Source organism: Pipistrellus hanaki, assembly GCF_964339955.1.
Source record: "Pipistrellus hanaki genome assembly, chromosome: 1".
NCBI lineage: Eukaryota > Metazoa > Chordata > Mammalia > Chiroptera > Vespertilionidae > Pipistrellus > Pipistrellus hanaki.
In genome coordinates, this window is record NC_140503.1 from 204,117,913 (window position 1) to 204,135,197 (window position 17,285).

General features: G+C 46.1%; 1 protein-coding gene across 5 annotated transcripts in view; it reads right to left on the bottom strand.

Moving 5' to 3' along the window:
• CC2D2A (coiled-coil and C2 domain containing 2A) overlaps positions 1–17,285 on the bottom strand; it is an 81,774-nt gene that overhangs the window by 63,066 nt on the left and 1,423 nt on the right. For all 5 annotated transcript variants that reach the window (XR_014796122.1, XM_084896765.1, XM_084896768.1 and 2 more), the window contains exons 2-7: positions 13,552–13,610; positions 10,120–10,203; positions 8,218–8,347; positions 4,653–4,741; positions 4,216–4,317; positions 588–689 (exon numbers count right to left, since the gene is read on the bottom strand). Coding sequence is in view for 4 of the 5 variants with exons in the window: in XM_084896765.1 (XP_084752891.1) it covers positions 588–689; positions 4,216–4,317; positions 4,653–4,741; positions 8,218–8,347; positions 10,120–10,203; positions 13,552–13,590 (546 nt within the window). In the remaining variant the exon portion in view is untranslated. The remainder of the gene's footprint in view (positions 1–587; positions 690–4,215; positions 4,318–4,652; positions 4,742–8,217; positions 8,348–10,119; positions 10,204–13,551; positions 13,611–17,285) is intronic.

Consider the following 17,285-nt stretch of genomic DNA (forward strand, 5'->3'; position numbering starts at 1 on the left):
CAACAGGCAGCTGGTGGCCTCCTTTAATAAGTACCTTTAATGAGTTACCTTTTGTAAACGGGCTATTATTGACACCCCCACAATCACATAAATATATCATCAATAGCAGTAAAAGCTTTATAAAGGATGATTAAAATGCCAAAAAAAGTGGGTTCATTGTTTTATAGGCCAATGCTGAGATGATTTTATTTAATCATGAGCAATACAAGATTTGTTAGCCTTTTTTAAAAAGACTATTTATTTATTTATTTATTTATTTATTTTTGTGGGGGGAGGGAAGGGTTTTGGGTCTTCTTGAGTTAGTGTCCTATATTGAAAGCTGTTACAACATCAGAGCTGAATAGTCTTTCCTGCCCTTTAATACATTTCCCTGCCCCAAATCAGGCCAGCTTCTTAGAATTTAGAAAGTAGGAATTATGTTTCATACTTTTCCCCTTCATTCTCCACAGCAATAGGAGGCAGGTTATGTATACTGTCAACTCTCATTGGATAATTTTGAAAAATAGAAATTAACAAAACAAAACAAAACATGATTTAAAGTATGCGTGATTTTAAGACAAGCATGATTTACAGACAGGATTTCTCACCGGGGGTTTAGACTTGACTTTTCTGACACAGTCACGGAACTTGACTCTTGAATAACTTTGGGAGTCATTGTCTTGTGTAGTCCTTTTGGTCTCTCTCCCTGGCTGGATGAGTCGAAAATGACAGATACACCATTTAAATAAAAAACCTAAGAATGTTGTAAAACAAGCATTAACCCTCCCAAGGCATATCTTATGACCATTAATGCAGATCGCCATTCCTGAGGAATGAAAAGCTAACAAATGTCAAATATAGTTGAAGGTTAAGGTTGCTGAACATTGTCTTGCTCGGCTCTGTCTCTCTCAGGACCAAACAAATCTAAAACTTTATATTCCATAAACCTTAAAATGACAAGAGTTACTACTCCTCAAATCAATAGATATCCTTCAAAGAGATAATTTCCAAACAGTCTATGAAGAAAAGTATCAATAATGTCTGACTGTAAATAAGTATGCCATATACCCTTCAGGGCACAGGGCCTGGCCTTCTCATGAGCCTTGGGACCCTGCCCACTGGAAGCTGAGCCTTCTACCTATACTGTGCTAACACTCATTATGGGTGTTCTTTCTTCCCTCTGCTAGCCAGCCCACCAGGGGCTGTTCCCACCTTGTCTTCATCTCTCTTCAAACCCAGCCCTTCTAGAGCCCTGCTACTCCACCTAACAGCCATCACCGAGCTTAACCACCCTGCTATCTCCACAGTTTGTGAACATGTCTGAATCCCCAGGGCTTCTCAAGGGCAGGCTGTGGTCTTGAGCCCATTGGACATCTGGCAGGAAGGAGTCTCCCTAGATGCTGGCTGGACACTAGGGAGAGTGTGTCCAAGGATCAGATCTTGGGTAACCTGGGACACTGACCCAGGTGCCCAAATAGAAAAATTTTGGTCTTGTCTAGTGGAGCCCAAGTATTCAAATGTTCTGTGTTATTTCTACCTTGATGTCTAAGGGTTCTTGGAGATTTGCATTTAGCTTTGTTTTATCAGAAGTCACTGAGAATAAAGGGAAATGAAATGCAGATGAGAGTAAGCACAGGTCTGTGTTGGTGAATTTAGATATGGATTCTGGTTTCTGCTCTTCTCTCTGATTCTACAGCCTCTATCATGAGCTCATACTTAGAGAGGGATTACTCTGTGCCAGGACTGTTAGAAACACTGGAACATGTGTGAACACTTCGAATCCTCAATACAATGCCAAGAATTAGGTTCTGGGATATCCCCATTTTACAGAGGTGGAAAGTTACATGTCCAAGGTAATACAGCTGATAAGTGAGCTTGTCAGTATTTAGCACTGAGCAGCTGGGTTCTTTGTGTGCTGTACCCTTTTCTCCATAGGATGGAAATGGACCACTTTTTAGATATTTTTTCTAGGTTGAGGGATATATAAATAAATAAAGAGATACGTTCATGGGCAAGATGTTCCATTAAGAATTTGAGATCTGGTCTAAAGTCAAGGTAGTTGATGTTTGTCTGAACTCCATGGAATGGTTTTTAGGGGATGGAGAATATAATAGACATGTAAGTCAGGATCTAGTCACAAGGAGAAATAAATACCTCATACACCAAGGGAATATATTTGTACTTCTAGAACCTCCAGCTTTTTTTGGATATCATAGTCATGGCTCATGGACAAGTGAAAGTTGAGTATCAATCAGAAGGTATAGACAAGACCTGATAGAAGAGATCAGATTGCCGAAGCCGGTTTGGCTCAGTGGTAGAGCATCGGTCTGCGGACTGAAAGGTCCCAGGTTCGATTCCGGTCAAGGGCATGTACATTGGTTGTGGGCACGTCCCTGGTAGGGGGTGTGCAAGAGGCAGCTGGTCGTTGTTTCTCTCTCAACGACGTTTCTAGCTCTCTATCTCTCTCCCTTCCTCTCTGTAAAAAATCAATAAAATATATTAAAAAAAAAAAAAGAAAAAAAAGAAAAGATCAGAACCTCCTATCACTTAACACACTTGCCCAGATGTGGAGACACACACACCTACCAAAATAATTGAAGTGTTTGTCCCAAGCTTATGGGAATTTAGTTGTTTTTGTTTTTTTGAATTTTCTAGTATTTTTAAAAATGGTGGCTCTTACAAGGAAAAAAATAAATTAGAATGAATGAAAAAGAAATGTCTGCTCAACATAACACAGTAGCAAAGTGTCCAAAAGCCACCTCATGGGCCCACTGGATATTCCCACTAAAGAACTCTGGGCCACAGCACACGAGCAGGGTTGAAACTTTCCTGATGATCATGAAAGCTTTGGTTTGCTTGGGATGGATGAAGGTTAAACGTTTATAACCTTTCATCCCAGAAAAGGGAAAAGGGACATCTAAGAAATCAGCGGTTATGCTACAGAAATATTCCCAAAGCCTGTGCTTCCTTTTCTCCATGGTGAAAAACAACCAAAACATCATCATCACCAACAACAGTTAGATCAGACTTGCTAACACACTTCGTTGAATCATTTGCTCTGTTGTTTTTTTCCATTCCTTCTTCTACCCTCCTACAGCTTGTCCTCCATCCACATCCTTGCCAAGTCTTTCTATATTTACTGGCTTCCTCTCTGCCTCGTAGGCCTTTATTGTAAGTTTTCTTCCAACTGGTAAGACCCTCCTCATTCAGTCTTCTTTCCTCCAGCAAGCAAAGGCACCTCACAGCTTCAAAACTCAGTAGAAATGCTTCCTAATGTGTTCCTCCAGGCTTAGTGATTTCCCTACAGATCTCTCTAGAAGAGCACCCATCGAGATGCCTCACAAACCCCTCAGATTGGAACAAAATCCCCCCAGTGCATCTACACCCCCCCATCCTATCATCAACAGATTTCCATGGCTGTAGAGAACCACTGAGGCTCCTTAGTGTGATGTTCAAGGCCCCACCATTTGAGTCTGCTCTTATCTCTCTCTGTTTCCCAGCAAGACCCATGGATCCAGCAACTCTGACCCATGAGACGGAGTGGGGATGAGATAGGGCTGGGATCAGGTCCTGGCTCTTCCACCTACATGCTCCGTGACCTGGGGAGGGCTCTGCAGCCATTCTGAACCTCAGTTTCTTCATCTGTCAACTGTGAGTGAAAAAAATAACACCCACCTCCTAGGAGTGTTGGGTAATGACATGGGATAACGCGAGGACGAGACTTGGCACAATGCTTGGCACAGAGTAGCACTCTATAAGTAGTAGCTATTATAATTACTAATAAGCATTTAACACCTCCTCTGTGCAGAGCTCTGTTCTAGAACTTCTGCTGGAATGTTTACATTGTTTCACTGTCTTTGATCATAAAGCAGAGATTGTTATAGAAAACTGAAGAAGAACAAAGCAATACTTTGAGATGGAGTTGCATTTATTATGCATGGGTCCGAGGAAAATGTCTCTCAAGTTCTGGGTCCCAACATGCAGGAATTCTCCCTATTTATATGATTTTACCTTCTTTGTCTCCCAAATATGGAGTGTTTCCAGCCCCCTTTTGCAAGTTCTTAAAGAGCCCATATGTACTGGGGCCTTGAGACCTCAACTAGCGGCCTCGCCTGGCACCAGCACTGATGACCTTGTCTGGGGAAGGTTACATATACAGAAGCCAAATAGCAGAGTTAAAATTTCAAACAGCAGTTTTCATACAAGATAGATGCTTCAAGATGGCCCGTTTCTCACCTCTGCACCAAATTCAGTCTCCAGTTCTTTCTCACCGGGGCTTCGTAAGCGCCTGGGCCGCGGGGTGGGGATTTCCTGGAGCAATGCACTTTCTGCTTTGGACTAAAAAGTCAAACAGCAAATTACTGCTACATGGGTCAGTAACTCTATGAAAACCACAGCCACCCTCTCAATGAGTTCAATCAGTGAAAGATACACGCTTCGCCTCTATAAGTGATGAAAGCAAGCAAAGTCCTTAGAAAAACAACCATGAATGCTTCTCAAGGCTAATTTTTTGTCCGCGCCAATGTTAAATACTACATTAACATTCAACATGTGAAAAACATTTACCGCTCTTCAGATCCACACAGTTTTGAACAAACAAAGCAAGTTAGAGAGAGACAAGACCCACAGAGCTGCCCTGAGGACTGAACAAAGCATTCACGCGGTCCTCTTACCCTCGCAGCTTTCAATTTCTCCCTCATGCGCTCCCTCATGGAAAATTCTGCAAAGCCCGTTCTAGAAGCTGAAGGAAGTGGAGGTAAGCCTAAAAAAATATAAGAAATTTGCTTTAAAACAATACTCCCCCCACCCCAAAGGATAGATTAGATTACAATAACAAGGAGAATGCAGCTTTATTTTGCAGATTTAGAACTTTGCATAAACAAACAGGAAAGGCTGCTGACAGCCCTCCATTTGTCTGGGCTCCTTTGAGATCAACAGGAAAAGCCTAGGTCCTGCCAGGAGCTTCCCATTGGGTAACTAAGACTAAAATAAAAACCCTGGTTGGTTTGGCTCAGTGGATAGAGTGTCAGACTGGGGACTGAAGAATCCTGGGTTTGATTCCAGGCAAGGGCACATGCCCAGGTTGCGGGCTTGATCCCCAGTGGGGGGCATGCAGGAAGCAGGTGATCAATGATTCTCTCTCATCATTGATGCTTTTATCCCTCTCTCCCTTTGCTTTCTTTCTGAAATAAAAAAAGAAAGAAAACATAGATCAGCTGCCTCCTGCACACCCCTGCTGGGGATGAAGCCTGTGACCTAGACATGTTCCATGACCAGGAATCAACCGGGGACCTCCCAGTGCATAGGTCAATGGTCAACCACTGAACCACACTGGCTGATCAATTTTTAAAATTATGCAAAAACTTATGGATGAGATATTCAAGTCATTCCATCATAATATTCAGAAAATAAAAATATTTTAGATTACAGTGTAATATTTACTTAAACTTATCTCTTCAGCACCATGTGAGGTAGTGTCCCCAGCATAGATGAGCTGTTTGGCATGCTTGTATCTCCAATATGCATCCTGTGACTAGAATGCTCTTTCCCTTTTCCGGCTGCTGAGCTCAGATGTAACTCCCAACACCCAGCCCCTTTGGGTAGTTCTCCCTCCTGTCCCATCCTGTCCCTTTAACATCTGTTTCCTGGGTCAGTCTCTCTAGGGCTGGACGGCTTTAAAAAAAGTGTGCCTGACTGAAATGATGCTTCCTTTCATTTGCATCAAATTTCATCAGATTCCAAACTTCCTTTTCCGTCAATACCCAGAAGTTGGCTCTGAAACGATGCTTTAATCAGAGAAACTCACACGAATGAATGGGAAACAGATGCCAGGAATGAAGAAATTTACGTTCACAGGAACATGGGATAATCCCTCCCTGAAGAGGGGATGCGAGTTGGAATCCTGGGGGAATGAATGCGCTTTTGTTCTGTGCTCATTTGATTTGGAACAAGCGCCTGCTCAGTGGAGCGCTTTCCTTGTTCAGAATGTCCTGACTATGTACATGTTTGAACAGCAAATGAGGAGCCAAAACATTCACTACGTAGATCTGTGCTGCTGTAAATCCAGACATGTGCCGGGTGTAGTGGGGGTGGCCATGGAATCAGGGTGCTGGTATCTGAACCTCATCTGACCTTGACAACTGTTGGAGCCCATATAGGACTGCCACAGAGCAGGGACGGTTGCTTGCAGGTTCAAGATGAGGAGCTGGTGTGTTAGCTCCGAGGGCAGGCCAGATCCCAGAGAGGGAAGTCAGAGCTCTGCACCCAGGTAGGCAGACTTTGGGGGAAGGGCGCGGTGGTCGTGGAGGCGGGTGTGGTGAGTGAGCATACCCCAGCCAGAGCACAGCCTCCAGCCCAAGGCAGAAAGGCCAGCCTGAGAGTGAGCATTGCTGAGTGCCACCTGTATACCAGCATGTGCTACCCACAGTTGAAAGTCAGCCTCTGCCCTCAGCTCTCTCTAGTTCAATGGGCAGGGGAGCTGCATACCAACAAAAAGAGGCCTCAGATTCTCACATGGGCCACACAGGGGAGAGGGAAAACCTTCCAAAAGGGGGTGATATGTATCCTGATTTTTAAAAACAAACAAACATATTTTTGTTGATTTTTAAAAAGTTAGGAAGGGATTGGGATAGAGAGATAGAAACATCAATGAGAGAAAAACATTAATCAGCTCCTTCCTGAACACCCCCTACTGGGGATTGAGCCCACAATCTGGGCATGTGCCCTGATCTGGAATTGAACCAGTGACCTCTTGGTTCATGGGCGGATGCTCAGCCACTGAGCCATACCAGCTGTGGTGTATCATAATTTTTGAAAGGTAAGGAGCTAGGCTGACACACAAAAACCCCAAATAGAGAAGTCTAGCTTGGGAGAGTAAGACGTGTGATTTACCTGAGTGACACGCTTTAGGTAAAAGCTGGCTCACAACCTTGTGAAGACGCTGAGCTGGCTCTGTGCTTGTATGAAGGGTTCCCGGGGCCGTGGGAGCAGCTGTGGACAGGGCTGGTTGTAGCGCTGGAGCCTGCAGACCAGAGTCTGTGCTCAGGCCGCACCACCAGCTGCTGGTTGTCTCTGAACCATTGTTTCCTAATCTAGAGCAGTGCCGGCTGATACAACTGTTCTGGGAAGTGAGTAATGCATGGTAGAAACCTTAGCATGGTGCCTGCCATGTCCTAGCCTCGGAAAAGGGAATTATTTTTGTTTCTCTTATTAAGTTTCTTTTTCACCTGGAGGAGGCCACCAGGTATGCGCCAGACTTTCTGAGGGATGCTTTCGGCATCTCACCTGATTTCATTGTCGCAACAGCTGCACACAGTCAGGTGTTTGTTTTCCCCATTTTATAAAGGAAGCTCTTGTGGGGCAGGTGGATTTGGTTATTGCTCAAGGCCTCATGGCCAAGAGTCCTGAAATAAACCTTCGCATGTCTGCTTAAATGATTTTCAACAAGGATACCAAGACCACTCACTGGGGAAAGGACAGTCTCTTCAACACATGGTGCTGGGAAACTGGCCATCCACATGCAACAAAATAAAGTTGGTCCCTTACCTTACCCCAGTGGTCGGCAAACTCATTAGTTCACAGAGCCAAATATCAACAGTACAACGATTGGAATTTCTTTTGAGAGCCAAATTTTTAACACTTAAACTTCTTCTAATGCCACTTCTTCAACATAGACTCGCCCAGGCCGTAGTATTTTGTGGAAGAGCCACACTCAAGGAGCCAAAGAGCCACATGTGGCTCAGGAGCTGCAGTGTGCTGACCACTGCCTTACACCACATAGAAAAATTAACTCAAAATGGATTTCATACCTAATTTTAAGACTATAAAACTAGAAAACTCCTAGAAGAGAGCTTTGAGGAAATCTTCATGACACAGGGTTTGGTAGTGATTTCTTGAACAGGACACCAAAAGCAAAGGCAGCAAAAGCAAAAAGAGACACCAGGGACCACATCCAACATAAAAACCTCTGTGCATCCAAGGACACCATCAGTAGAGGGAAAAGGCAAACCACGAAATAGGAGAAAATAATGCAAATCATACATGTGCCCAGGGGTCACGATCCAGAATATATAAAGAACTTCTACAACGCAACAACAATAGCGACAAAACAAATAACCGGATTAGAAATTGGACACAGAATACACATCTCTTCAAACATCATATATGAGTGGTCCACAAGCATATGACAAAATGCTGAGCACCACTAATCGTTAGAGAACGGAACCCAGAAACACTTACTCCGTGGGCCACGTTGGGCGGGCATGCTCAGAAGGTGGGTGTCAGGGTCGGGATCCTCCTGTGCAGGCCCCTGATGGCTACCTCCATGGGGCTTTCCAGACACCATTTCCTCGGGGCCAGCAGTGCGCAGCTGCGGGCAGAGGGTGGGAGGTTGTGATTCTCAGGGCTCAGATCCTATCTCAGGATAAGGAGCATCACTTAAACAGAGACCAGACCCTAAAGTATTCAGATCTAGATCACCTGGGACCCTACTATCTATGCCACAGTGGTCACCCCCCAGGGAAGCCCGAGTTTCTCTGAGGTGTCTCAGGAAATGACTAAGTCACCCCCAAACAAGGTGAATATTTTCACTTCTTCTAGGTATAATGTACAGAGCTCTGCAGAGCCGTGTAGAGAAAGGGAAGAAGGAAAGTCACAACCAAACTATTTGAGCCCAACGCCAACTCTTGGAAACAGCTGTTCGTGTCCCTGGATAATCTTTGTCTTCAGGGGCAAAGAACAACCTCAGATTTCTTCCCCAAACTCTCCGAGGAGGGAGGTGAGCAGAGTGGCAGGGGCAGCCATGGTCGAGCGACATCCTGTAAGGTCAGACAACGGCTGCCTTGGAACTCAGATTTACCATGAAACGTGGGAGGGCTGTGGGACTTCCTAACGTCCCTCCCTCCTTTGTGAAGGAAAGGAGATTGAAATTCACTGGGATGCAGCTCTGTGTCAATCACTGTGCAGAGCACACATTCTGGCTTAAATGCATGGCCTGGGGATATCGGAGGCATCAGCTTAAAAATAAACCCCCAGGGATCCCAGGGTTAGGAAACATGAAGCTAGGTTTCTGCAACGCCCAAAGACTGCTGTGCCCTATGTGATCAGGTGATCAGGGCCCTGGTGCCTGTGACATTAATGAGATATTGCCCAGCAAGTGTGATGCCTGACACTGGATTCTATTCTCCATCTCACACCCCGCTAGCCTTGCTCACCACTTCGGGTAGCCCTTGATCTAAACACCCGTGTTTTTCCCATCTGCTCTGGGCCTTTGCTGCTCCCGTGGGCGCCCCTGCCCCTGGCTGCGGAGCCATCAGGCACCCTGCAGGAAGGGGTTAAAGCTTCCAGGGTCCAGAGGGACTGGCCACGTGGCTGGGCAGCACCTCCCATCCCCTGCCCTGCGCCCTCCCCTGGGCGGCTCCATCTCAGCTGTGGAAGCCGGAAGGCTGCTCCTGGGCCCAGCTCATCCCAGCTGGAGGGTGCTGGGGAGGAGGGAGCTGAGAGGAGGGTTTCTTCCAGCCTTGGGCTCTCTAGGATCCTCCCATCTCCCCACTTCCCCTGCCACTCTCCTGCAGGGCCACTTCACCTGGCTGCTGGCTCAAAATGGCGCTCCTGCTCCTCCCTCCCAGCTGGCATCTGAGTCTCCAAACAAATCCTCCCTCCACAGGGGAAGGACTCTTACCCAGGGAGGCTATTTACCTTGAGCAGCTGACCTTGCAGGAAAGCTCCCAGCTAAGCAGAGCCACTCCGGGGAGAAGAGCAGAGGAGAGAGGGAGGGACTGCCTGCAGCCTGGGAGACAGGAATCTGCCAGCTTCTTAGGCTGAAGCAGAGTTGGGGCTGGGAATTGGAGAAAGAAGGGGAGGTGGGGGGTATCCCTAAGATTTGCAATCCTGCACTGCCATCTATCGCCCGTCTTAGCTTATGACCTTTGATGACAACTCTAGACGGATTCTTTCCAGCATTTCTAGACTCCTCTCCCAGGGGACAGGAGAAACCTTACAGAAAACATGTTCCCACCCAACCGGGATTCATTGGGAAGGGCATCTGTCCCACCCTCCCCTCCCCTGTCTCTCCCGGAGGATGTGTGTTCCCTGTGGGGGCCGGTGGTTGCAGACAGACCAGTGTTTCTTGTCACTCCCTACCTGTTTCTTCCTTTTCTGTCTTTGAGTCTTTGAAGTCTTCTTCTTTCTTCCCACATCTGCATCCTCATCATTTTCAACGAACTCCTTTGTTAAAATGCAATGGAAGAGTTGTTATTAAAAGAAACAGGGATGAATCCAGTTTGGCTCAGTGGATAGAGCGTCGGCCTGGGGACTGAAGGGTCCCAGGTTCAATTCTGGCCAAGGGCATGTACCTTCGTTGCGGGCACATACCCAGTGGGAGGTGTGCAGGAGGCAGCTGATGGATACTTCTCTCTCATTGATGTTTCTGACTCTTTATCCCTCTCCCTTCCTCTCTGTAGAAAAAAAAAAATCAATAAAATATATTAAAAAAAAAAAAGAATCATGGGTGTGATTTTTGGATGTTACAATCACCATCTTGTCCTGGGGCCACTATGCACTGAATTTGAGTGTGAATGATGGAGGGAGTCAAAGTGGCCATCCTCATCCACTCTTCTCAAAGAAGGCATGTCCTTCCAAAGTTGTATGCATAGGGAAACACCGTAAATAAGATGATGGCGCTCCCATTGTCCTGAATGCTCCTTCATGCCTAGGACATTTATTGAGCACTTACTGTGTTCCAGGCCCTGGTGGCACAGGATACCCCCTGCCCTCAATAGTTGCAATAGAAATAGAGCAGCTAAGGAGCGAATCTGCCAGGACAGGTGCTCTGGCCCAGAGGCAAGACCCCAGCACAGGATGAGCTCACAACCATACTGAGGGTTTTGAGGGTTTGAGCTTCTTTGCCCCCTGTCTTACCATCAGGCAGAGGATAACAAAGATACAAGCTAAATCATCATGAAAGTTTTGACTTAAAGAAAAATTTAGCAGATCTTTTTGAAAAGTGAGATATCCGTTAACATTGCAAACTTTGTTTTCTTCTTCCACATTACATTTTCTAAAGGTTTACTCATAAATTGTGAGAGCCGAATGCTCTCAAACGTCAGGCTTTCAATCTTTCTAGTCCTAAAAATTTTCAAACTGGGGATCAAGCACCTGTGGGTGTAAAAGTAATTGCAAGGTAAAGTCAGGACTTCGCCCTGGTACACCAAATTTATTAGAATTTTTCTCTAAAATTGGGAATTTAAAAATGTTTATACAGAAACAAACCCTGAACTCAAAGCATGGATTTTTAATATAAAAGAGTTCTGCTGGAGGCTAATTCCAGCCTGTGCAGGTGGATGGAACCTTGAAGCTTCTATATTCAGCAGGGCCGAATACGTGTTATTGCCTAGTGGAATAGCCTAAGGCATTTCCCCAAAACTGAAGATCTGCCAAGTTACCAGACAGCTGAGGGCATTTTAATCTATATGTTATTGTCTCCTGCTGGCCAAACATCTGAAGAGTTGAAGGCAGTTCCCCCAATCTGACAATGCCTACTGTATGCTAAAACTTAGCTTTGATATGTATATCTACTTTGCTTTAGGGCTTCCTAAAGGACTTTCTTAATTTGTGTTAATAAAGAGCAAGGGATCCAGAGACTCAGAGAATTTGGTTACAGAAGCTAAGCCCTCCTCTGGCACCCCCATGAATTAAAAATTTATATTATATTTCTAGTCTCTATTAATTTACTCCGCAGTGCCTTCTCCAGATTCCTGAACCCTTCTATTCCTGAAGGAACACCATGAGGTTGCTGGGCTGGGTTCCAGTTACACATGAGTGCCCTTGGCTGTTAGGGGTAGAGAAGACAGAAACTTGAGTTATATTGTAGAAGAGGCCAGAGGGAATGGGTGTGGTGCAGGCTTTCCCTTGGTCCACACAATGGATCTCTCTTCTCTGACTCATCCTCTGGGTACAAGCCTCATTTGGACCTTGTTCTTTAGGTGCCCACCCGGTAGGTAGTGCTCTTAGCTTAAAAAAAACTCACCAACTTGGATTAGACACACAATGCTGGTATCATTGAGGTGTGCAAGCATAGTTCTTAAGACAGGTCTAAATTTTTTTGTTAATTGTCACCTGAAGGTATATTTTCCCTTTGCTCTTTTATACAGTGGAAGCAAGGGAGTAAAACAGAAAGAGAGAGAGAGAGAGAGAGAGAGAGAGAGAGAGAGAGAGAGAGAGAGAGAGATACACATTAATGTGAAAAAGACACATTGACTGGTTGCCTCCAGCACCCACACGTGGGGAGTGAACCTGCAACCCTTCAGTGTGCAGGCTGATGCTCTTACCTTGGAGCAGCACCAGCCAAGGCCAAACAAGCCTGAGTTCTTATTGGCTTATGATGGACTTTTGAGAAGTCTAGGTTCTTTTTGGCTTCTCAATCATGATTTGATCCTTCCTCAATGAAGAGTGGCCCAGTAGGACCTTAAGTTAGACAGAATGTAAACTCCATGAGGGCACAGACTTTTATTCACTGCTGCATCCCCAGGGACCAGAGGAACAGTAACTATTTGCTGCATGAGTGAATAAGTGAATATAGCATGATGTGGTTTTATTTGATGTTTTGATGTCGTTTTATCTGGTGATCCTTCAACCTTTTTGAATTGCTCTTGGAAACAGCATAGTCTCCATTTCTGCCTCTATGGTCTCCAGTGAGTGAGTCCTGGAGCCAAGAAAGAAGCAAGGTTTGGGAGGAATAATGCCTCCTCTGGTTGGAGGGCTCCAGTCTCCCAGGTGGAGGCAGCTTTCCTTCTATGTGCTAGCCAGTGTTAATGATATTTTGTACACAGTGAGCTAGAAGTTGCAGAACTCTACGAGATGGAGGATTTAATTAATGGTTATTATAAGGTTCTCCCTCCTCCCAACTGGTGGGCGGAGTTATGACATTACTGGCATCTGTCACAGAGACATCTCCAAGACATTGCGCCATCAATCAGCGCCTGCCAAAGTGTCCTGGAGCCCACCCCTTCCTGTTCTGCCCTGGGTCCAATCCTCTCCTGTTCCACCCCTTAAAAAGACTCCCAGACCAGCCACGTGCTGCTGATCCTCCATGTCTAGGTGTCAGCCCAGCTGGGTCCATCCCCCCTCCCAACTCCTTCAATTTTGATTTCTCTACCTCCGTAATGAGTCCCGTTCATTACTGGGGAATAAACTTTACTTTAAAACTTCTTAGTGGTCAGTTTCCCGCACCTCAAACCTTACAGTTATAATCTACGATTGCCATCATCTTCATTCTGAATGTCTTTAGCATTCTATGTGCTTCAGCTGAGCTGGATGCAGCTGCAGGTGGTACCTTAGACCTGCTGTGTCAGGATTCAGGGCAGGATGACAAGTAGAGGCACCCCCGAGTGCCCTCAGAGCTGCATTTCCTTCATCATCCCCCTCCCCATCATGCACCTGACATAGCCCCCCTCTGTGTGCTGTGGCCCAGCAATTCATGCTTCTTGCGGGCCCAGCTGCCTCGCTCCCAAACATGTGTGATCTGAGTGCACTGCCCACACAAGCACAGACTCGGGTATCTCAGCCACCGCTTACCTCTGTGATTATTTTCACTTTTTCTTCCTTGGGATCCATTCTGCTGTGATGGCTCCTGCCTGCCAGGCAAAGAACAAAGAGTCAGGCATCTGGACATCAGTGCCACAGTTTTCTTGCTATTGGTAAGCAGGAAACTGACCTCCGTGGTTAGAGCCGTGCTTGAACTGAGTAGGTGTCCTGTTCACAAGGAATAATTTCCTGCAGACCCAGCACTGGTGGGAATGAGCCCTTGGAAAATAGGAGGGATGCCAGACCCTTTGTCCCCATTAGCCTGGCAATGAGCCCAGAGTTACTGGGTAGCAGGTGGGAGTTCTGCTCTGGAAGTCAGAAGGCCCGGGTTGGAATCCAGCTCTGGGAGGCTACATCACAGCTTCTTCTCTCCCTTCAAACCTCCCCCTTCCCACTTAGCCTCTACCCTTGACCGTGGTAATCACAGAGAGAGGGTTTCCACCTCTCTTCCCCTCCTCACTGAATCCTGTCATCTCCTCTGCTTCCCCCTGCTACTGTGGCCTGTCCTTGCTGTCATCTGGGCCAGGGCCTCTGCCCTGCACTGCCCACCCCCCATCCAGGACCGTGATCAGGACAATTTCTCCCTTTCACCTGGACAGTAACTTCTTCCTGTTCTATCGGCTTATTGCTACCAGTGTACAAAGTGCTGAAACTGCCCCCCTTCCTTAAAAAGAAGCTCTCTGGACCTCATAGTATTTCTTTCTAGTCACCACTCAACTTTTCCACCCTCTACAGCACATGTGTCAAACACAAGGCCCGCGGGCCAAATCCAGCCCGCCAGGCCTTGCAATGTGGCCCGCACCGCGCTGTCATCACTGCACTCCGCTGTCAGTTTATGACATTGTCAGTTTATGACTGTTCAGTAAACCATTCGGCCCGCGATTTAGGCTGGATTTTAGATTTTGGCCCCTTCTCTGATTGAGTTCGACACCCCTACTCTACAGGAACACTCCTCAAGCCCCTTCTTTCCAACCAGTTCTTGGAGCTCAGTCTTCCTGAAACTGCTCCTGCAGGGTCTCCAAGGACCTTGTGCTGCCACATCTCACCATCTGGCCTCAGTCATCTTATATGACCCGACAGAGCCATGTAATAATGACAGTATCACTTTCTTTCTCTCGAAATATTTTCTTCATGTGGCCTCTGGGATATGTTTCTTCTTGGTACCTCCCTGCCCCAACCCCCCACCCCCCACCTGTGACTGCCTACTGCTTCTCAAACTCCTGGGCTGGTGTCTCCTCATCGTCCAATCATCCCATGTGGGTGCCTGGGTTCAGCCTTGCCTCTGCCTAGTACCCTGGTATCTCACCCTATGGTTTCCCTTTAAATACATCTATCTACTCAAGATTCTCCAAGTTTTCATCCTGGACCCTCACGTATCCCCAGAACTCTAGACTCAGAGTCCAAGTGCTAGGTGGATATTCACTCAACATGCTCCAGATGAAGCTCCCAGTCCTGACCTCCAACCTTCCTGCAGCCTTCCTTGTTAATAATCTTGTTATTATTGTAGCCTAGGACTACGGGACACAGTAGACTCTTTATAAATATTTTTCAAATGAATGACTAAATCACACATGGCCACATTCTGGAGCCCATCAACACTTCGCTGTCCTCTCCGGGCTGCTGTGAAGATTAGATGAGTACATGGGAGAAATATCAGGGCTGACAAATTGTAAGCCCTCCCTGACATATTAGCTGAGACTTGGTCATTTAAGCAGTTCTAGGTGTTCAAGGTTTCACTGACCCTACTGGGGAATGAACATGTAAAAGGGAAATAAAGCGCCTGAAATTTAACTGTCTCCCACCCAGACCTCCTCACAGGCTGCAACAAATAGAGTAAGGGGAGTGATGACAGCAGCTAGGAAAATAAAAGGGTGGGGAGGTAATGGAGAGAGCACAAAGGGGCAGATGATAAAAATAAAATTCGTAATAAACAACGCTGGCAATTATTAACCAGAAAAAAAGAAAGGACTGTGAAATATTTTGGTAACTAAGAAAAGGTTCTCAATAAATTAAAAAATGTTATCTGTGAAAAGGAAATAGAAAGTGAAAAATGTAGCGGGGTTGATCTTTCCTTCTCATTCTTTCCTGATCATTACCTTTGAATGAGTTTCAAAGGAAATCAGATGACAACATTTATTTTTTCTTTTCCTGCTAAGAAACGATAAATCAATACTGCCCAGCTTCAATACACAGCTTGTCAGCATACGCACCAAGTGCTTATTAATACATTTCTATTGGCGATAGCAAAACCAGAGCCATGATTTACTGCAGACTTATTTGGAGCTCTCTCTGGCTACATATTATCGTTATGCCCCACTACCACACTCCCGGCTTAGTATCTGTTCAGTTTACATGTCAGGAAACCGAGTTTTCCTCTGAGGGCCACCTCTGACAGGTTACTTGATTTGCCCAGGATTATAGGTATTAAGTGTCACATCCAGAACTTGACCTCAAGGCTACTCCAGAGGTCCCTCTTCCTGTCCTGGAACTCCCCCCTTCTTCCCCTCCCCCGCCCTCACCTGCCTCCCCTCTACTCTAGGTCTCTGTCTACCTTACCATTTACTATTTTTTATTTTTTTCTTATTTATTTTTAAATATGTTTTTATTAAAGAGAAGAAGGGAGAGGGATTGAGAGATGGAAACATCAATGAGAGGGAGAAAAAGAGGATCATTGATTGGCTGCCTCCTGCATGCTCCCTACTGGGGATCAAGCCCAAAATCTAGGCACTTGCCCTGACTGGAAATCAAACTTAAGTGGATGCTCAACACTAATCCACACTGGTTGGGCAATTCTTAGTTTTTCAATAATATCAGTCACTCTTCTGCCAGTCCAAGTTTCTGGAAGTATTTACAACTGGGAACTGGGGAGCACTGCCCCAGTGAGAAAGGGCTTTGGCTACGTTAGGTTAAAGACTTATTTAACTCCATGCAGAAAACGGAACACATTTTTGCAGGAAAGTATTGATACTTCATCTAGACCTGTGGTCGGCAAACTGTGGCTCCTGAGACACATGTGGCTCTTTGGCCCCTTGAGTGTGGCTCTTCCACAAAATACCACAGCCTGGGTGAGTCTATTTTGAAGAAGTGGCGCTAAAAGAAGTTTAAGTTTAAAAATTTTGGCTCTCAAAAAAAATTTCAATCGTTGTACTGTTGATATTGGGCTCTGTTGACTAACGAGTTTTCCGACCACTGATCTAGACAAATGGACCATCTCTGAGGGTCCTCAGGGAGTCAGTCATAAGAGGCCCCGTGACATATCCAACAAGCTGGGGGAGAAAGGGGTAAAGGTGTAAGGAAAGGGCAGAACTGTCTGCACCTCAACCTTGGCTGCTTAAAATCGGATCTGATATGTGCCTCCTGCTCCAGAACGGGGAACGAGTGGGCTCACGGGAAGAGGGAGGGCTCTAGAAACAACCTCATGGCCTGCGCTCACAGTCCAGCCCCACTCTCCAGCTGTGTTCCCTGGGAGCAATGCCCTCGCCTCTCGGAGATGCATTTCTCTGTGAACATGTGGCCACAATTCCTACCTCCATGGGAGGTTATTCCTACCAGGGGTCCTCAAACTTTTTAAAGTGGGGGCCAGATCACGGTCCCTCAGAGAGCTGGAGGGCCGGACTATATGAACTACTAATTCCTACTGTAACACCTCGGCTGCGCTCACTGCCCAAAAAACCTGGCGGGCCGGATCAGACTCCTCTGCGGGCCACATGTGGCCCGCGGGCCGT